Source organism: Coloeus monedula (genome assembly GCF_965178545.1).
Source record: "Coloeus monedula genome assembly, chromosome: 2".
In the NCBI taxonomy this organism is placed as follows: Eukaryota; Metazoa; Chordata; class Aves; order Passeriformes; family Corvidae; genus Coloeus; species Coloeus monedula.
Window position 1 is genome coordinate 43,714,842 of NC_138782.1, and position 21,808 is coordinate 43,736,649.

Genomic DNA, 21,808 nt, shown 5'->3' on the forward strand with positions numbered 1-21,808 from the left:
CTTCGATGTACACAGTGTGTGCAATTCTTGAAGGTGAGATAATGGTGCATTAAAAAACTTCTTTTCTCTCCCTGATTTGTATGTGCTTATAGTGTCCAAAGCTGCAATCCTTATTCTGAATAATTTATTTTCCTCAGTGGGTGTGTCGTCTATGTAGAGACCACAGTTTGATGACCCAGGTTTGTTAATGTTGCTCAAGCATAAGGTTTTGCACTGCATTATGGAAAATTACAGCTCTGGTACCTCTGCTCTCAAAACACGTGCACACTTGGGAAGCCATGAGAAGGGTTACTTTAATAATTTTAGTCTTACATATGGATTTATAACTTTCAGTAGTGTGCTGACTTACACAGCGTGGCACTATACATCAGATGCATGCTGCCTCAGAAAATTAATGCTGCATTCTGGCAACCATATGGGCAGCTGGCGAGCAGCCAGGAGACCAGCAGAGCATGACCCTACCTTCATGCAAACCTTCCCTATGCAAGAGAACTGTTTGCACGGACTGCACTAGCCAAGGAGCAGAAATAAAGGGATCCTGTACGTGGCTGCTGCTCATAACCATCAGATCCCGCAGGGACCGATGTATGCCAATGTGATTAATGAGAGGAGCTGCACAGACAGCAGACAGAGCCTTGTGGCAGGTAATCACATGGGCACTTGTGACTTCTTGATGTCCAGGGAATGAAGAGGCTTGTAAAGGCTTCCTTGTGTATCTATGTTTCTTTATGGATCTCTTCTAGTTGGTGCTCTCACCTGTGACAAAATTTAGCTTGCAAGCTCTGCAGGGAAGGGCATTTATCTTATTTGTTCTGTAAAATATATATTACACATTGAGTGCTGAACAATCAGAATAATGGCTTACAGTAGCTTAGTTATCTTTAGCACCTTAAAAAGAACACTGTTCAGCAAGAAAAGAAATTTTAAAAAAAATTACCATCACTTGCAAGGAAAGCAGTTTTTGTTTCTCGTTCTTTTGCTTCACTTACCCTATTATTTCTTATCAAGCATGTGATCTTCTAAAGACTTAAATCTAACTCTGACACCAGCTTCAGTGGGAATACCTGTAGGAATGATGGCCTGAATTGGAAACTCCTCAAATGGGATTGTCTTCTCACTGTGTAAATGATAAAAATCTCACAAAGAATTCAGAGGAAAATTTAATTTAATGGTTTCAAGTAACTTTATGCATTACCTTAAATGGAAGGTGCCTTGATGATAGTCAAACACAATCCTGTTTACAATGCATTTTATGTGTATAATGCTTTCCATTTATAAATATCTCTAAATTTTTTGCATCTGTTCACAAGAATCATGTCACTCTCCAGGCTTTACAGCAGCTCTTTTACTTCTCATTGCAATGGCCCTGTGAAAAAAAATAGGGATTGCAAGTGAAACAGCACTCATTTTCCACTGTAAACTAGCTGGTACACTGTAATTTCATGCTTTAGTTCCCTGCACACTAGCTTTTTCAAGGAAATCAGGGCTTATATTTTACCTTCCACAGTACAATCTCTATATGCTGGTCCTGCTGGTCCAGTCAGACATCTAAATTCTTGTCTACGCTAGTATTTTTCTTAAATCCTGATTCTGTACTAAAGATGCTGTCATTTGACTGTTGATAGCAACAACTTGTTCAGCAGGCACAAGCAGGCCTGGTTTCTTTCAGTGCTGCTTCAGCACTGTCCAGCTCATGGAAGAATTAAACAGCAGCATAGTTGCTGCTGGTATCTGACCATCAGTAGCATGTCCATTGCTCCTGCCACACAGAAATACATTGTAGTCTCTGGGGATTTCTGAGAAGTGACATCTACACACTATTAGCCTGCTCCAGTTGTGCTCCGTTTGAGGGATTTGTTTGTATCCAGGCTGGAGTCTAGCAATGGTTTAGAAATGCTGACTAGACACAGCTAAAGTAGAAATAAATAAATTCTCAGCTGATTATATACACCATGTGGGTCCAGCACAGTGATAATTTTATTCCTGGTGCTCCCTGGCATTTGAAAACCCAGGCATGCCAGCAATGCTAAATCAACTACTTTCAGTAGCCAGTTTTCCCAGAGCCAGCAAAGTGTTGATCTATGCACACCCTGTACTCAAGTCTCCTTTCAAATCCTGAAGTACTACAGCCACTGTTTCTCACCCTGTGAATTGAACCTACCATTTCACCAATATCCAGACAGAACCAAGCACACAAACCAGTACAACATTCTGCAAATGTCATCTGTGACAGAGCACGCAGATATCTGCCTTGGGTAGTGAGCTATCACATCACAGATTTTACATGGTTTCTGGCAGGCACTGCAAAATATCCAATGGTATCTGGTAGCACACTCTGGATTTGGAAAAAAAAATCAGGCTATTTCCCCCCCTCCTTTTATGTAGGAAGAGTTATGTTTGATTTTTCCTTTTCTCTACACTTTACATCTAAAAGGAGTATAGCTTACCTTTAGTATGATGGCACTACAAGAACTCAAGGTTTTATGTCCCCCCACCACCCCCCAGCTAAGTTCTCCAAGAGCTCTCAGAAAGGCTTTCAACACCTTCCAAAGTTTGGGACCCAAGAAATAGGATCCCTTCCGTCCTTGGAGCTGTAAAGCCTGAATATGGCACAGTTACACATATAGGGCAAAAGTATAACTGACCTTCACCTGCAAAACCACAACTTCTGGTAGTTATACAGGTGCTATACTACTGGATAAAAACAATAATTTAATTGCTTAATGTAGACAAGGCCTCTGAGGAATCTCTTTCTTTAAATAACCCAGCCAAACCAAAGCTTCATCAGCAAAACTCACTCCTCTGAACTCCCTCACCAGAGAGCAACTTGAAATTCTTTTCCAGATACGCTAAAAGGGAACAGTATTTCCCCCTTTTTAACCACCCGAAGAATCCAAAAAGCTACACACTTGGACAACCGAGTTCAAAGAGGATTGTTCAAGTACTAAGTTTCAGAGGATGCCCAGTGCACAACAAATATAACCGCTGAAGTATCAGGATGTATTACTTACTTCTGCGGGTTAAGAAACAAAGCCAAATTCCCAGAGCTGGACTGAATTCCTACGTCTATACAACGGCCGATGCCTCTTAGGGCCAAGTGACACGTTTTGTGAGAAACCACAGAAATATGACGTGCCTAAAGTCCATTAAAAGGTATCTGATACTTTAACTTCTTATCAGGTTTATCTCAAGCTGGGGAAATTTCTGTCAATGCAGCCTTTTTAGACAATTCCTTTCACGCGGCGCTCCCATAACCATTATCAAACGCAGCAGCGCCCGGGGCAGCAGCGGAGCGTCGCTCCCCTGGCTGTGCCGGGAAACGCCGAGGCACCGCGGCGACCTGGGGGCCGCAGGGCGAGGGGGCGGCCTTGACCTGGAGCCACCCCCCGGGCTGTGCGCCCTGACCTTCGCCCGCGGGCAGGGAGGGCTGGGAAGCAGCGACATTCCCGCCTGCCCGCCCGCCTTAGCGCGGGGAAGCCACGGCGGGGCCGCGCCGGGATCCGCCCGCAGGGTCTTTGTTCCCGCGGAGGCGGCGGCGGCTCTTTGTTGGTGCCAGAGCCCGACCGCGGGACCCGCGCGGCGGCACCCGGCGCTCCCGCCGCTTCTCCCGCAGGGCCTCTTGCCGACATCGCGCTCCCTCCGGGCCGCGCTGCCCCCAGGGCCGCGTGTCCCCGGCCGCCGTGCGGGGACTCCCACTGCACCTGGCCGCGCCGAGCCCCGCCCCGGCCACCGCGGAGCCCCGGCCGCCTCCCCCCGCCGGCGGGCGGACACAGGCAGCAATCTCCGGGGGCGCGCGGCCGCCGGCGCCGGGAGGTGGCGGTCAGCGGGAGCGCGCGCAGGCGCGCACACGCCCCGGGAGGGGGAGGAGGAGGGCGGGCGGCCGGGCGGGGGCGCGCACGGCCGGTGTGTGAGGGAGAGAGCGAGGGGAGGGCGATCCCGGGGCGGAGAAAGGCGGCGGCAGCGGCGGCTTCGCTTGGCTCAGGGCAGGCGAGCGGCCACAGGCGCTGCCGAGCCGGGAGATACGGCGGCCGCTGCCGACTCGGGGCATCCTTCCTCTTCCTCCCCGCCCCCTGCCCGCCCTTCCCCCTTCTCTTTCTCTCATTCCCCACTGTCCGCCGGGGCCGATCGCTGTCGGCGGCACGATCTCGGGGCGTTTCCGCAGCGCCCGAGCCGGTAGCGGCTGCGGGGAGAGCCGGTCCCTCCCCTCCCCGGCTGGGACTGAGGGACCCCCCGCTCCGTCCGGGGCTCGGCTGAGAGGGCCTGGCCCCGGCCCCGGCTCGGCTCCCCGGCGGCGGCGGGCTCGGCGAGGATGTCGGGCGGCGGCGGCAGCCGGGAGGAGGAGCGGCGCAAACTCGCCGACATCATCAACCACTGGAACGCGAACCGGCTGGACCTGTTCGAGATCAGCGACCCCACCGAGGTGAGCGACCCCGGCGGGGGCCTCCCGCCCGGCCGGCCCGGTGAGACGCCGCGCCCGGGCCAGGCCGCGCCCCGCAGCAGCCGGGGCCCCGCGCCGCCCCCCGCCCCGGCCGGGGCCTCGGGCACGGGCTCCCCTGCCCTGGCCGCGGCCGAGGCTCCGCTCGTCGGTGGAGAGCGAGGGTCGGGCCCCTCGCCGTGCCCTGGTGAAGGCAGGTTGCAGGGGCCGAGGAGAGGAAAGGAGCGCAGGGCCGGAGCCCTCCCCTCCTCCCTCTCTCCCTTCCCGCAGGCACATGCCGGCCCCGACCCTGCGGGACGGGCGGCTCCGAGGCGGGGGAGAAGCCCGCTGGCACATGGAGGTGGCGAAAGGGGGCGGGCAAGGGCGAGAATACAGGAATTGCCCCCCCTCCCGAGCCCGACACCGAGTACCTCCGTGGGCTTTTTTTTTGTCTGTCTGTGACTTTTAACAGTACCGACAGGCGGCCGGTGGAGGAGGATTGAGAATCCCGGACCTGGGCGCTTTTTTTGTTGCTAGCTTGTTTGTTTCTTTAAATATTCGTCCTTATGTAGAAGGCGCCTCTTACAAAGCAACCTGCCGCTTGTAGTCCGGCGGCTCTCCGGGTTGCTGGTGCAATCCCCGGGGTGGCTTTCCCAGGGCGTGACGGACGGAGCGCGTTGGCTCTCCGAGCCTGCAGGCTGCCAGCCCGCCGCCTAAAGTAAATACCAGGAGCAGGTTCGCAGTCCTGAGTTCACATGTTGTACTGGAAAAACACAGCGGGTAATTTCTGCCTAATGAAATGGGTGTTTCTGATGGCCGAGAGAGGCTGGGTTTTGTCCATTAAAAAAAAAAAAAAAATGTAATAGTCAAACCACACCCTCCCGCTGCCCCTTGTCGTGTTCCCTTTGGCTGGTTCGTGCTGCGCGTCTGGTTTGAAAGCGGCGAGGGGGGGTCGGGGGAAGGCTGGGGACGCAGGTTACAGCCCTTTTTTGTGTGTGACAGCGGGCTCCCTGCTTACAGGGTGGAGGCTGATCATGTGCGTGTTCCCGGGGAAAAGGAGGAAATTCACACTTGCTCTTGGCCTGGCCCTGGTTGTTTATTAACAGAAGCCTCTGAGAAATCACGTTGGCTTGGTCTTGGAGCTGGCTCCTGTTTCTGCACCCAGGTGCTGACTGCTAGCAGAGCCACGAAAAAGTGTTGAAAACCATTCTAAGATTAGGAACTACGACAGCTTCGGGTATTTTCAGTTCTGCTCATTGCAGACAGTTTCTTGAACACAAAGATGACGGTTTTCTGTGCTTATTTCCCACATCTTGCGGGATTTATCATAATTAGAGTTCCTTGCTTGCATTGCTTAGGTTTTAACAATATCACTGTTGGCTGAGAGTCACTTTTTCAAAAAAGTGGGCTGAAACCAGTGTCAAGACGCCTTCATGATTGTGTTTGAGGACACGGCACAGTCTTTTGGAATTGCAGGTTGACTGCTAACTGCCTGTGGCTGAACTTTTTGTCTTATTAATGTGTTTGTCCGTTCCCAGTACATTCTAACTCCAGCCTCTCTTCTTTGTGTTTATGGCAGACTGTGCTTCTGTGGTTTTGTTAGTAAGTAGTTTAACAAATCATACTTTCTTTAGGTCAGCCATGCATATTTATTATCATAGTTAACTAAAGTTTGCATAAAAGCTACCAGCTTCATTCTAGTTATTATTAAAAGCAAAAATATTTTTACTTGCATTCACTCCACACTTCTGCAGTTAAGCCTCTGAACCTGCATGGGAGCATACTCACCGCTGTCAGTGATGACATTTCAGTTGAACTACAGAGAGTAAAAAATGAAGTGCATGCTTAATACCCTTTAGCCTACTAGTTCTAAGAGTGTTTGATAAGACTGCAGGTGCGTTTACATCAAACTGGCAGCAGGTAACAATTTTATAGATAAAGTATATTTTCCTTCCAGATAATTACACTTATGAATGTTCGCATTTATTTTCACTCTTACCTTGAGCTGACACAAATTTGGCAATATTTTCAACCCAGATGATGGTGTGATTCACATTTGTACTGTTTATCAGCTTAAATGAAAGCCCTTTTACTCGACTGGTTGGGAACTGACAACTGACAATCCTCTGTTGTTTCCCTGTTTTTCCAGGCTCAGCTTGACCATAAGGCACATCTTGATTTTTGTAGGGACTACAGCAAGTGTGGCATTTGTGAAGATGCAGTAACCTGGATATGACTTTTGGCTGTGTGTGCCTTAGCTGGGTCAAACTGAATAATTTTAAACTGTCCAGATGTGGTTGTTGGCATGCTCTGTTAACTTTGTAGCCCAGACTGCAGACTGTCATCCAGGAGCTGCTGGTTGTATGTATCAGTAGACCTGATGCCTTGTAGTGATTCTTCAGGCATTTCTTCAGTGAAAACAACCTGGTTTAAGTGACTTGTCTTGTAACTTTCCTATAAAAGAGAGAGGAGGGTTTTCCAGAGGGGGGTAACTTAATAGTAGGGTTCAGGGAGATTTATGTTTTTGGTAAAGCAAAGGAAAAGTGAAATCTAGTGTAAATTGAGTGGAGTTCTGACAGTATAGCTTAGGCAGTGACAGTGAAAGGAATTTGCATGTGACCAACTGATGTACATCGATATTAGTTTGAAAGGTCTAATTCTTTGGTGAGATACAATTGTTCCAACTCCGTTACATCGTCTTCACTTTATTGCAGTTTGTAAAATGTGACGTTGTTTTGAAGGTTGGGCAGTATTTTGAAAGTAGTTCAAAAGTGTGGGTTTTTTTTCAGGGAAGTGATTCGTGATGAGAATCTTTGAATTCCTGTTAATATTTTGTTGAGTAGACTAGTCCTAAGGGATTAGAGATCTGCTTGTCTGCTTGCCTCTTGTGAGACCTAGGAACGAATTATTTGTTACGGTATGGAAGACTTTGAAAAGCAAAAGCCTTGGATAGGACATGTTTTTGAGTTCTCTTACCAACTTTTTCTTAACTTCTCTTTGACTCTAATAGTTAACTAAGTCATTCGGAGCTGCTTTACCCCAGCAAAACAGAAATGAAAACTTTCTGTTGCATGCTCAAAGTTGAGTATTCCTCTCTCTGTATCTCGTGTAAGGAAGGCTGAAGACTTCTTGGGAGTGAGGGTTTCATATCTTCACTTGCTTTCATTGAAGTAATTTGTGGACTCATGCTTGAGAGCAAAGTGATAATTTAATATTTATTAGGTGTTCACCTATTCTAACCATTGTTGCTGTTCTGAGAAATCTGTTAGTTTGCATTATTTTATTCTGAAATTTTAAAGTTCTTGTTATTCTATTCAGAAAGTAGCTGAGAGAAGCTCTGTGGCTTGAGAAGCTTAAAAATGAACAAAACAAAAACTCTGCATTTACTAGCAGCAGTTTAAATGATAATGTTTCAGGAGTGCTGCTAGGTGCAGACCTTGGCTAAAGATGTCTGTAAATACTGGTCATCATTTAAACTCGATTAAGCTTTACTGTGTCTGCTTTAACTTATGAGGCAGCTACTCACTTCAAGTCTGAAAAAAATACTGCAGTTTTTGGGGAAAGGTGGGGTGAATCATGTTTTCGTTTGTAGATAAATTGTCAGGTTCAAAATGAAGCAGAATGTTAATGCTTTTCTTGAAGTGTTTCCCCTTGCCCTTGTTCCAAGTATTACCAAGCTTTGTGGATGCTTTTTCTTTTTATTTTTTTTTAATTTATTTTTTAAAAATCAAGAATAGAAACACAGTAAAAATACTTAGGCCTTTTGCAGTAGGACATAAAATGATGCTTTGATCTTGATTTAAGTCTTGGGTGCTTATAGCACCCAAAGATTTCAAAAAGGAATGTGTTTGAATGAATGATTTTGTAATAAGTGCATAGAGTTATTCGGAAACTTGTAGATAAGAAATGATTTGCGTTTATACAGTTAAGCTTTTTTTAACTTCCTCCTCCAATAAAAGTGCTAACTGGAATTGATTATTATGTAAAATAACTGCACATGGATGTTCTGGGTGAGAGGAAGGAGTGAAGGGGTACTGTAGACCAGTGCATTTATCGCTGTTTGAACGCGCCGAAGATTTACTGCTTTAAGACGCCATGTCTGAACTAAGTGTTACAATTACAGTTGATGACAAAATAAGGTTTCATCTTTAATGTATGCTTTCATAGCGGTATATGAGAGGAAGAGAAGTGTTGTGTTTTTTCTAAACATGGTTTGTGGGCTAGAAATGTGAATTGCATTTAATTCTTTTGAGACAGACACTTTTTAGAACGAGTGGGATTTTTTTATAGCAATTTCCCGAGGGTTGGGGGATTGTTGTCAGAAACATTGATTTGTTGTAGTTTGTTTTCTGATGGAGAATGTTGTTCTAGACTAAAATACCTCTGTGTTAGCAAAAGTAGAAAGGTCTAATCAAAAAGCTGAGAAGTAACATGCTTTGCATCAAGAATAACTCCTCAGAGTTTGAGTTTTAAATGGCCATCGTTTAAAAAAAAGAAGGAATTTCAAAAGTCTTCATGGCTATTTGATTATTTTTTGTCTGAAAAAAATTATGTAGGCTTAGCAGCAAGGTATGAGAAATAACCCTTCAGAATGTGGGTGGGGCTTTTCTTTGGTGTTACTTTTTTTTTTTTTTTTTTTTTTTTTTTAATCTTGACTTCCCATGCGTTGTGCTATAGATGTTTGGTGTATTCATTATGTTTTAAGTTGTTTTCTTTGGTTTTAAACACACGTAAGCAATCTATTAACAGAAAATGTTGCACAGTACACTGGATGGCAGGATATTTTAGGGTTGATGAAATTTTTGTCTTTACTTTCTGGGTTCAGATCTGATTCTGGTTCATTAAGTGTCACAGGGAAGACTGGTATATGACATACGCTTATAGCCTTTTCATGGTAGTTATGCAAGCTTGTTATTTAAATCTAGTTAAAGCAATAAGAAATGGGAATTTTTAGGTTTTAAGCCCCCTGCAGTTTATCTGCATGGTTGCTCACCCATAACCTTTTAAAAATCTGGCTCTGAGGCTTTTAGAAGACCTGTTTTTAAAATTAGTAACCTACTGTGTTATGGGTGATACTAGTAGTGGGAGTGCAAGTCCGGAGCTAAGGAAACACCATCTAAATGGTAGAAATGGTTGTGCCTTCTCCACTAGTTGGACTCTACCACTTTCAGTAGTTTTAGCAAGTGCAACTCTTCATACTGTATAGATCTCAAGAAGCTGGTAATATACCTGAAAATACTGTCCCTTTAAGTTTGCCAAACCTAGGGTTTGGAAAGTAAACTCTTTGCAGCAAATGCTTAAACTAATATTTAATCAGTCTGGAAAGGTGATTAGAATCCTGAAGACTGATGCCTGTGCTTTTTAGTGAACAGAACATTTTTCAATAATTGCTACCACTAAGCAGGCACAGTTGAAGAGGAGATAAAAACACTGAGGCATTAGTTAGAGGTTCGGGATTACTAATTGCACTTTACTGAATCTGTTGAGCTCTAGTTCTGCATTGAAATGGTTGGAGAAAATAAGTCAGGCATGCAGGTCTGCTCATTTGCATCAAAAGGACTATTTGGAGACCAGTTTTCCTTTAACTGAGTCAAAGTGAATAGTCTTTACAAATGAAGTCTTAGTGCTCTCTAGATAGTGCTAATTATAAGTTTGAGTTAAGATACTGGCCACAGTCTACAGACAACCTAATGTAATGAAAATAATTCTAGGAAGAAGTTTTAGGCTGTGTTTTTAATATTCCTTATATAAATTGTATCTTAAGCTAGTGGCTAATTAGGTCCATACAATTCAGACATACTGGCTTTAAGAATTCCCTCCTGATGTGTGAATCTGTTCCCTGCCTAAAATGCCATTGACAAGCATTACTTTTCAGCTGAAACCCCCCCTAGTCCTCTGGACATGTAAGGGATTTGCTTTGATTGTGCAAGTGTGTTTTCTCTGTCAAAACTATTTTTCTTTCAGCGAGGTTAAACCAAATTGAATGGAACACACTTTTAGGACTTCTGCGGGAAACGTAGCTTTATGATTAATGAAATTCTGCTTTTGTGTCTAAATGCTTTTGTGATCTAACAGGGGTAACAAAAACTAAAACTTTGCTGGAAAGAGATAAAAGTTGAAATGAACTGGTGTTTGTGGTAAGGCTGTAGATAATAAGAAACCACTCTTGAGTTTATCTTTGTGGTAGTATCTGTTGGAGTAGTTGCTTTGTTATAAATGAAGTGAAATAAATTAACTTCATTTATAACAAATAAATGAAGTGAAATGCTATGCAAAATTCAGAGCATGTATACAGAAAATAATTCTTGCTTTGACCAGTGGTTCTGATGAAGGTGGAATTGGAAATCGCAATGTGAAGTAGTAAACTAAATGTTGTGGTAAACTTAAGAGAAGTCTAATTTAGCAGATAGTACAGATAAGTCATGGAGTGTTTGCTCTGTCTTCCAAAGTGAACTTCATGCTAATGGAACACTCTTCTGAAGTGTTTTTGAGTAAAGCACTATTTAGATAATTCTTGATTTTTCAAGATTTTTGGCTAGGAAAAATATTTGCATTAGTGTAGATACTGAGTGATGCTCATTTCATCTGGTGAAAAGGCTAAAGCCTGTTAATTTCTGCTGTTAAGGTTGTTAGGTTGTTAAACCAAAGAGGTAATTGATAGTTTTTTGGATGCATGCATGACTTGGCTCATAATTGTGGTTAAACTTTTTGGAGGGATTCCCCCTTCCCCTCAGGTCTTTCATTACGAGTAAAAATTACTGCTTTTCTGTAACTGTCCCTGTCTGGAAGCTTGATAATCTAACATGAAAACTTGAGTCAACAGAGGTAAAACTCTGTAGTAGTTCAGACCTAGCAGTAGCAGTCAGACTGTTCCTGGACTGTTTCGTGCCTCATGAGCTTCTGCATAATGAAGATGTATAAGGTTGTAACATAACTTTTTTCGGTGTAGGGATAATTTTCCATGTGATTGGTTCCCTTCAGTCATTGAATTGCAATTCTGCCTTTTGCTACTCTCTAGTTTGGTTCTCTAGTAAGACTAAAAAAATCTGCTTTGATATGAAGTCTTGCTTTTTTTTTTTTTCAGCAATCACCTATTTTTCTCATACCTTCTTCTTCTATGTGACTTTAATGTTTTCTTGTGTTAGGTACACTTAACTTGGTAAAACCATTTTGTATAATGCTTCAGGATAATGGCCATCTTCTGTTACAGGCATTGCCCTCAAGATTGTCAACTGATTGTTATTATTTATTACATTTAATTATGTTTTCTATATCTGCTTTCTTCCCTTGTGTGCTCACCCATAAGTTAGACAGCTCCTCTTCAGATCATCTTCTAGCACAGATATTCTTACCGGGGGAGCCATTCCTCTGATTCCATGTTCATCCTTGTCTCCTGTGAAGATGTCCTCTGTCTAGATACTGCTTTCTTCATTTCTCTACACACTGTGTAGAACAGGGCTCTTTATTGCCCTGGTCTGACCTGCAGAATTTTGTTGTAGATTACTCATTACTTTTGGGAAATTCTTTAGAGTTTGAATCCTGGAAGAACTGGAGAAAGTCCTAGGACTAGGGTTGTCATCCAGAAGATCCGTGTGGGGTGTTAGTTTTAAGTGCAGATTTGCACTTAAATGTTAATTTTACTTGGTTACATGTATTTGTAATCCATCTTTGAATTTCATCATATTAATAGAGAAGTCTTTTAGAGTTTATGATTGTACTGATGAAATTGTGCACACTCCTGTAAGTTTGTTCATGTTACCTCTTCCAGTGAAGAGCAGAAATTACATATCATCAATTTTGAAATGTTTAAGCTTTTATTAAATGGTGCTTGGTATATCTTAAGAATAATTATAAATTGATTTCTAATTTTACTTCTGTATTCCAAGAGTGTAAAATAGATTTGACATTAAAAAATAAGAGTGAGTTACTATGTGATTCTTTTCAAGGACATTAGAAAACCTGCTGGTTTGTTATGGAACTGGAAATTGAGCATCTGTTTGGCTATGACTCCTAATACCAGGCCAACTCTTGGGTAAATATTTTGGAATGGGTTTTATGCAGTACTGTACTAGTTGCTATAGAATCGTTGCAGGCTGAAACAATGGCTGCAGGGTGGGGTTTTTTGTTCTATTTGGTCAGTGTTTTTCTTGCTCCTTTGATAATTTGCGCTGTTGTAATTAGAACTCAGGAATATGAAAGCTCTCACAAAAACTCACTACCTAGTAATAGATTATAGTTTCTTGATGACCTGGCTTAAGGCTTCCCCTTGGTGAACTGTGTCCCAGAGCATGGCTCAATATCTGGCTCTACTGTGTAGTTAAGAGCACCTTTATAGTGTGAAAAAGAATGAGTTGTCTGGCAACAGTATTTATTTGGCCAACAAAATATGTTGCCCAGAGCAGTATCTATGAACTAAGGTTTCAGTGCATAGATATTCAAGCATTCCATTAGGTGTTTAGTAGAGCTTTCTCTCTGTTAGATGACTTCACTTGTCAGTCCACACTCCTGTATTTCCTTAGAGGCAAGATACGCAATTTGATGGCAGTGTCATGCTTTTACATATATTTACATTTTGCTTTTACATATACTGTCTTGCTTACAAAACCCAATGGAAGATCAGAATCTCCCTTCTTAATGAAAATTAGTGGCTGTTGGATAGCCTGTGGCTGGGCAAGAGTTCAAAGGGCAATAAAACCCTCCCGCAATGTCTAAAGAAAAGGTCTCCTTCCTGCTGCCCTCCAGAAGGTGCTCTACTTTGAGGAGTACGTCAGCTTGAAATTGATAAGGGCCCTTTAAATATTTTGTTGTTGCTCTCAATTTTAGTAAAAAACAGTTATGCCATGTTCTTAATTTAAAAAACATTGGGACAACGCCATCTGTGATATAGTGTCCTCCTGGATGGGAAAATGTCTATGTGGAAACAAATAAAATTGAACCAGTTTGTGTTTTAGAAAGCTTTGCATTGTTAAAATGGTTTTCATAATATCACTTCTTTTATGTTGAGAAATCTGGTTTGTGTTCACCTTCCATGTACAGTTCAGTAATATTTTCTGCATTCAGATCATATCCAAGCATTGCATGCTTCTTGTAGAATGCTGGGTGTTTTATTGGGAAACATGTAAGTTGTTTCCACTTAAAGTGATAGCCTTACTGAACATGATTGCTACTTACTTTCAGTGTAGTTTTAAGTTTCAGTGAAAGTTTTAAGACTTCTTTAACACTTACTGTACATATTCTGGCTGTTTGAAAGAGTGGGATAGTTTCTTTTCATATCTGGAAAAGGAAAATAATCTGAAAATTCTTATGGAAAGACAATGTTTACTAGTGAAAACATTGCTCAATCCTGCTAATAGTGTTTGCTGTATAGTGAAGAAGGTCAAAACTGGAATTACTTAAGATTACTGCATTTTGTGATCTAATTCTTCAGCTTTTTTGAAGCCTTTAAAAAAAAATAAAAGGCCAAATAACTGTTTCCTTCTTTAAAAATCAGTGGAATGCTCTAACAAGGCCCTTCTTTGTTTTGTGTGAGATGTATTGTAATACTTTCGATAAAGTCTCCAGCAATACTCAAACTGTATCTAGTATTATAGGAGAGTTTTTATTGTTGCCATAGCACAGCAAGGATTATTTCAGTAAATTCAGTTGGTATGCCCATAGCAAACTGTTTTCAGACAGATAAGGATTGATATGTAGACTGAAAAAAAAAAAAAGAGAACAATTAAGTAATTTTATGCAGTGACTGCTGGTGTATTCATCAAAGCCATCTACCAGCATCCAAAGACCTAACCAGCCCAAAGTGGTGAAATTATTGCAGTTCTGGGAAATTCTCAATATATGAGCTGGGTTTGCAGTAGAGAGGATTTGTCTCTCTCTCCTAGAGCCTGTGTCAGGATTTACAGTAAAACATCTAGTTTTCTATTACCGTCTGATTTCTGACTGATTTCTGGCTGTCTGTAGCTTTTGGCTAAAGTTGGCCTGTAGGGTGGGATCTGTGATGAAATTACAGTGTTTGAATTTTACAGGGTTCAAATTCTAGTATAATTTTCTGAAGCAATCATCAACAATATCTCCTAACATTCTGATACTGGCTCAACATCTTGAGTATTAGTAGTTCTGAAGGAGTTACAAATTCTTATTTTTGAAAATAAATTGTTTATGGTCTACTACAAGCTCCAGAATACTTTTGTTTCATGATTTGCTTTCTCACCTGCTTTAAGTTTAAGCTTGAACTCAAAAAATTGGTGCATCAAATTTTTGAGAGATTAGACGAATTTGAAAACTTTGCCTTCTCAAAGTAGTCTTCATTCATTTTCAGTGATAAGTGTCAAGTGGCAGCACAAAAATTGGTAGCATTGTACCAATGTGAGACAGTCCTGTACTGAAGCTCAAGTATTGTACAATGTTCTGATACTGGTGGTTTGTAAAAACCTATTGAAACTCAGCACTTACCTTAAGTGCCTGTCTTGTCTTCAGTGTTCCACATTTGTCTGCAGGTCTTTGAACATTCTTGTGTGTAGGGATGCTCATACATATCCATGTATATAATTATAAATGCACTGATCTAGCTCTCTCAGTAAACCCACCTGTGTTGAAACCTTTTCTCCCTCATTTCCTCCCACAAGCACTCTGCACCAAAAATCTCACATCCGAAACCTTCAACCAGACACTCCAATCTTCTACTTTCAGGGAAAAATGCCAATTACAGCAGTCTTCAAATGTGTTCATCCTGCTACACTGGCTTCAGAGGGCAGCCTTATGATTGTCCGGCTCAGTTAGTTTCCTGTGAGGATACAGATCAGCCATTAAATCCTCAACACCTGCTGTGTGGACTTCGTGGTTTGGAATGGCCTTGCAGTTGGACCTGTTTATAACCAGCTAGTCTGTGTGCTGACAGTGGCTGTGGCATCTTGGTTTTCTTCTAAGGGAGTGCTTTTTTGCTATGCTCTTATAACCATTGATACTTCTCCCTTATTTTGGAGAGCCTTCCTTTTAATAGGCTTTTGGCTTGTGTCGTCTCTTCTGGGTGCTTGCTAGGTAGAGACAGAGTTTAATGTATTAACCTTACGCTGAGTTCCTTAGCTGCTGAGAAGGAGTTCTTGCACCGAGGGGAAGAATTCCTTCCTAACCACCTTAGAGGTAATAAGGATGGTGCTCAGAGCGGGTTGAGCTTAATTTGTCCAAATCCTGGGGATAAACAGGGTGTTTCTTTATGTTGCAGAATGGTCAGGACAATTTCTCTCATCCTTGATAGACTTGCCTTTTTCCTAGTGTCAGCTGTCTCCTTCTATGGCAATATCATGATGTTACCAGCAGTAGTAGAAACCTGCAAGCAGAGTGAGATACCAACATATTTCTGATACCTTTATATCCTTAATTTATGAAGTGAAATGTTGAATAGCAGTTTTTGTCATGGCTGATAGATGTGTGAGTAATCTGAAGCTGTTTCCACCTCAGTAACTGTAAAAGAGGATGAATAGTTTCACAGGTACACACATACTGTGTTCTGCAGCCACTTCTTCACCCACCTCTCAGCACTTCTGAGGCACAGAAAGGAAGCGGCAGTATTGACCCTCTTCTGCCGTCACTGCCATCTGATTGCTGTCATGGGATTCTGTCTGCTGCCACGAAGAACGTCCATCTTTGATTCTCTTCCAGCTCTGTGGTGTTGATGATACTGACTTTTACAGCAACCACAAGTACATGGTAGCAGTTAAATTTGTATGCTGCTTTTTACTGTGGCTTTCAGGAGCTTTGGCCTGCCCTTTGTCTGCCTTATTCTCCACCCCCCAATGCTCATCTGACTTAAACACCATTAAATGTTGGCAATATTTTAAAATTGGTGCTTAGTTTATTTCAAAAATTTCTTTTCATATTTACATATGTAAACTCAAGGTCAAATAAAAAAACCCTGCAAGTTTAGGTTTTGCTAAAGCTTACTGCATTTGTTGTTGGGAAAAGCTGCTTACTTGCTGTGTGCAGGGAGACTTTTTTCTTTAATTCCTAAGTTTTTCTGTTGGTATATGCCAGTACAAAATAAGTGTGGTAGTCTCACTTTTCCTTAGGTTGGCTATCTATCTAAACCAGTTTTGTAGGTAGAATATTTATGATACATTTTGTTTATGTAATGGGCAGTTTTGAGTCTAATTCTTGAAAGAGAGCAATGGTCAGTCAAATATGTTTGAAACTGAGTTATATTACTTGATTTGATTTTTTTCCCCCTTAGAGTGCTTCTCCCAGTTGTTGTTATTAAGCAAAATTGAGGGTTGGGACTGGATGATCTTTAAGGTCCCTTCCAACTCAAGCTATTCTGTTATTCTAAGATGACATTTATTTAGATCATACTTAGCTTGTACTTGTGTGTAGTTGTATCATCTTCTTAAACTGTCTTGGTTTGTATAAAAGACATCTAACATTCTCACTTTGTCATAATGTCTCCAGGACAGTGGGATGGGAAAAGTGATGCAGATACATGAAGTAATGTGTTGAAAAATGCGTTGTAAATTTAGTTACTACAGAGCCAGAAAGAGAAGCCAGATTTTTATAAACGTATGCAGTTCGCTAGGTTATCCCAATTTGAGATTTCACCTTATAGAACATAGGAGGAAGGGACTTAATCGCATAGAGAGTGTCATATACCAGCACCATCACACCATGTCTGGTTTAAATCTTAAATGAGTTGTATGGGATAGCAAAGAATACCCCTTTTCTCAATGGGGTAGCTGCATACAGTAGGAAGAGGGTTATGTATCTTCATAGAAAACTTGAATAATTTTCATATTTGGGGCTTTTTCTGTTTGTTTCAGAAATACTTCTATGTCAACTGTACATGAGGCTGCCTCATTTCAGTAAATAGGTAACTTAAGTTCCAAATTTGATGACTCAAACTGCTAAGGAGTTGGAATGGACCTTAAAGATCCCCTAGTTACAATCCCCCTGCCATAGGTAGGGACACCTCCAACTAAACCAGGTTGCTCAAGGCCTTATCCAATCCGGCCTTGAACACTTCCAGGGTTGGGGCATCCACGACCTTCCTTGAAAACTTGTTCTGGTGTCTCACCACCCTTACAACAAAGAATTTCTTCCTAATATCTGATCTTTCCCTCTTTCAGTTTGTACCTATTACTCCCTTGTCCTGTCACTGGAGTTCCTGATAGACTCCTTTTCCAGCTTCCCTGTAGGCCCCCTTCAGATGCTAGAAGGCTGCTTGAGATTTCCACACAACCTTCTCTTCTCCAGGCTGAATAGCCCTAGCTTTTCCCCCAATAATTTCTTTCTTCCACATCTGTGTAACTTTCTGGTATTCTAAGGTCTTGTAAGCTGTTGATGAAGGCAAGCATGCATGTTTTATTAATACTTTTGAAGTGACTACTGAATACAAAGAAATTAAAAATCTCCAAATGCTTTGCAATAATGATTAAAAAAATCAAATCTCCTTGAATGAGTTAGTCCAAGTACCTAGTCATAAGGAAAGTTTGTGTCTCACTGTGGAGAGTAATAAAAAATGCACAGAACAAATGATATGGTGTTAAGAGTATATCAAATGTGCATGTGTTTTTGTTTGGGGTTTGGGTTTTTGTTTCATTTGTTTTTATTTCTATACAAATAAAATATATTTGTAGGAATAAGTCTGGAGAAGTTTACTGTCCTCAGCAGTAGAGAAACATACATGCTGTAGTCAGCATACATACTACACTGGGAGACATTACTGGTTGTTAATTAAAAGGAAAAGAAGCTAGAGACTCCTTAGATTTCTAAATTCCTTTCCACTTCTGCATGCTTCTGTCTTTGCTTCCTGACAGAATTTTTGTTTTGGGTTATCTTCTCATATTCTTCTGTCATACTCCCTCATTAATGAGAGGATAGACCTCTGGTGTAACTTTTCAGCTATGTTAATTCTGCTTTGCTACATAGATTTTTTTTGGCTAATATCAGCAGTTGGTTAAAGCCTAAATTGTTTCACTGTGAGTCAGAGTATACTTGAAATCTTGTATGGTAGTATCACTTATGCCTTCATTAACTATGTTTTAATATCTGAGTAAGCCAAACCAAGTTACTGAATGCTTTTGTAATCTGAGCCTGTTTAAACTCGAAATAGTCCTGTTCACGGTTAATCATCTGCATTCATGTTTGAATTGTAACTTGTCCTTGCTCTGTGTGCCACTGAAATGACAGCCCCTTGATAAGGATAAAATTAAGGGTATTTGATAGAATTGTGTTTTAGAGCAAGAAAATGCTTAAAAGTAAGCAACCATTTAGTTTTCTCATAGTTTCTTGCAATGTAGAGATGACAAATGAAAGGTGGGAATTTTTTAAGTGGAGTTAACTAAACATACAAACCATGTCACTGGCTGCAGCACTAACTACTGGGCAGAAGAGCAGGACTTCTTGAAAGTAAGAGTTCATGCACAGTACACTGGCAAACACATTCTTCTGGAAACTCCTGATTAACAGAGCTGTAGAGACCAGTTTTGATAACCAGTGCTACATGATAAAACCAGTAATTTGTTCTTTTCTGGGAGAAATCCTTAAAATAGAGCTGGTAGCACTTTTTAAAACATAGCTCTTTGGTAACCAAATGTGCTGTTTGAAGGTGAAATGAGCATTTTTATGAGTAGATTCCCCCTGAGCAAAGTTACTTTCCTGACTGGGGAAATACTTCTCACTTTCTTATTCTATACAAAAAAAAAAAAAAAAAGAGGTATATAATAATAATATTCTGTACAAATAAAAAAGGTATATTTTCTGTATATTTGAGGCATGTTACAAAAAACTTTGATTGCAAGTATTAAATTCCAGTATAAAATTTACTCTGATATATTGAAAGAATTAGATTGTATTTTCAAAGTGAAAAGTATTTCAAGCATTTTTTTTTCATAAAGCTGACGTATATTCCACAGGATTGGCATTTAATAGTAAACAAATTTTACTTAAGCAAAAAAATGTATTGCATTGCCTTAATAAAAATGCATCTGATCTGGGCTTGATTATTGTCAAAATGTGTTCCTTGAGGTGACTTTCTTCTTGAAACAAGCATGAAAATTTTCAGTGCTTATTTCTGTAAACCTTGCTGATGATGAAGAGAGGGGAGCATGTGGGACAGGGAGTAAATGGCATATCTAAGTTCAGTAGTTCTTGATCACAGCTTAAAAATGAATGGATACTAGAAGTACCATTTCTGACTTTGATGTTGCAAATGAATCCGTCTAAGTTTATTAGTATGGATCTGTCCAAACAGAACAGCTTGCAAAATGGACACCTATATCCTTATAGAGAGAATTATACTTTCGCTTCTTTGTTGTTCAATAGAACCTCTGAAAACTTTGGCTTTGGGGTAAAGCTGGCCTTGAACTCTTCCACTGATGGGACATCCACCACCTAGCTGGGCAACCTCACAGTAAAGAATTTCATCATAATATCTCATATAAATCTACTCTTTTTCAGTTTAAAATTCTTCCCCTTAGTCCTGTCCAGTACATGCCCTTGTAAAAAGTCCCTCTTCACGTTTCTCTTTAGCCCCCGTTAGGTACTGTAAGGCTGCTATAAAACTGCTTCCCCAAAGTCTTCGGTTCTCCAGGCTGAACAACCCGAACTGTCTCAGCTGTTGTCATAGGAGATGTGCTCCAGCCCTCTGATAATTCCTCTCTTGATCTCTCTTTTATCTTGGTCTACCCCACTTTCCTTTTGTTCCTGCTTTCTGAGTTTGTTTTCTTCTGATGTTCTGTTGCTTTGTGGTGTTCTCAAAATCAAGCCGTATTACTGTGGTTAGCTTGTGATTATTATTATTATTAATAATAATATTCATTCCTGCCCTCCTGTGTTCCACATACCCTATAGCCACTCTAGGATAACAACAAATACGTATTGATGGTAGTGACTCACTTTCCTTGTTCCATTCTGATGTTTGTCTGGAGCTTCAGGACAGAACTGTGTTCAAAAGTAACATACACAACCTATGGAAATCTCACTGGTTTGAGGATGTAGGGAGGGTAGAGGATACATAATTTCTTTTTTTTCAAAGCCATTTCTTCTGAGTCTTTGCCTTAAATTTCTGTGTTTCTCTTGAGTTTTCTGATCTTTTATTGTTTTTTGGTTATATAATCTTTCTTGAAGAATGAACTTCTGTGTTAAAAGAATTATTATTTCGGTTCATTTTATCTATATTAAAAGCGAAATCATTATGCAGTTCGCTAACTACAAAAGTGTTCTGCAAAAGAAAACTTCTTAGATGCCAGTGAATATTCAAGTAGTGGAACGGGTTGCACAGGGAGGTTGTGCAGTTTCTGTCCGTGGAGATTTCTACGAGCAGGCTGGATAAAGCTGCAAAAAAGCCTGGTAAGACCTCAGAGATGAACTTTCTTTCACCAGGAGGTTGGATTGGAAACTCCTGAAGTTCCTTTCTGCCTGATTTATCCTGTAATCTTAGATGGCTCCATGGTGTATGTACCCATTCCAGTTTTATTTCCAATTGTGATGGATTGCATTGCATTATTAATGACTCTTCCCATGTGTAGTAGAACAACTTATATAGGCTTTACTGTCTCTAATGTCTACCAGTTGGACTTGTACCTGAAGAGAAATTTGCAAATGTTATGCTGCCACTTAAACTACTTTATTTAGTTTTTTTCATCCCTTCTTTTGTCATGGTCCTTCTTAAGACATACATGTTGGGACTCAGTATTGGGAGCTCTCCTGTTGGTTGGAGATCATCTTGTCTAAATTGAGAGTATGTGGCTGCCTGGCTGCTGTAACAATTAGTGTTTTCTGTAGGTGAACAGGGAAAATTAGCCTGTCCTCCACAGATGTTTAAATATGATCCTAGGATACTTCGATTTGGAATAGACCTCAGGACATTTCTAGTCCAGCCTCCTGCTTAAAGCAAGGTCAGTCCTGATGCCCCTGAGGGTTTTTCCTATAAGGTGTTGAAAACCCCCTAGGGACCAGTTACTGCAGTAACTCTGGGCACCCTCCTTCACTGGTGTGACTGTCCTGATGCTGAAAGGTTTTTTGTATAGTCAGTTTAAAAGCCTCCTTTGTTTCAACTTATGTCCAGTGTTTCTTGTCCTCTCACCATGCCTTATTAATCACTGCTGCACTGTCTTCTTGGCCTCTTTGCAGATCCTGTGAGCTGCTTTGTAGGTCTCCCCTGTAAAGCCAGCTCTCCTCCAGGAGGAAGAAACCCAGTTCCTTTTGTCTTGCCTCCTAAGATGGTTCTTCAGTCTCCTGAGCATTCTGTAGCTCTCTGCTGAACTTCAGCCCAAAACCCTCGGTAGAGCAGTATAATTGTTTTACTTGATTAAGGCCTGTATTCCTCCTGCTAATGCAATTAAGCATGATGTTGACTTTGGTGCCAGGGCATTCATCTGAATCATCTTCAGCTTTCTGTCCACCAAGATC

The 21,808-nt window shown here is 41.4% G+C and overlaps 1 protein-coding gene across 16 annotated transcripts in view; it reads left to right on the forward strand.

Annotated features, from left to right (window-relative positions):
* Nucleotides 1-3,987: 3,987 nt before the first annotated feature.
* The window catches only part of AFDN (afadin, adherens junction formation factor), a 119,409-nt gene continuing 101,588 nt past the window's right edge, over nt 3,988-21,808 (forward strand). For all 16 annotated transcript variants that reach the window (XR_014227366.1, XM_082303153.1, XM_082303143.1 and 13 more), the window contains exon 1: nt 3,988-4,420. Coding sequence is in view for 15 of the 16 variants with exons in the window: in XM_082303153.1 (XP_082159279.1) it covers nt 4,310-4,420 (111 nt within the window). In the remaining variant the exon portion in view is untranslated. The remainder of the gene's footprint in view (nt 4,421-21,808) is intronic.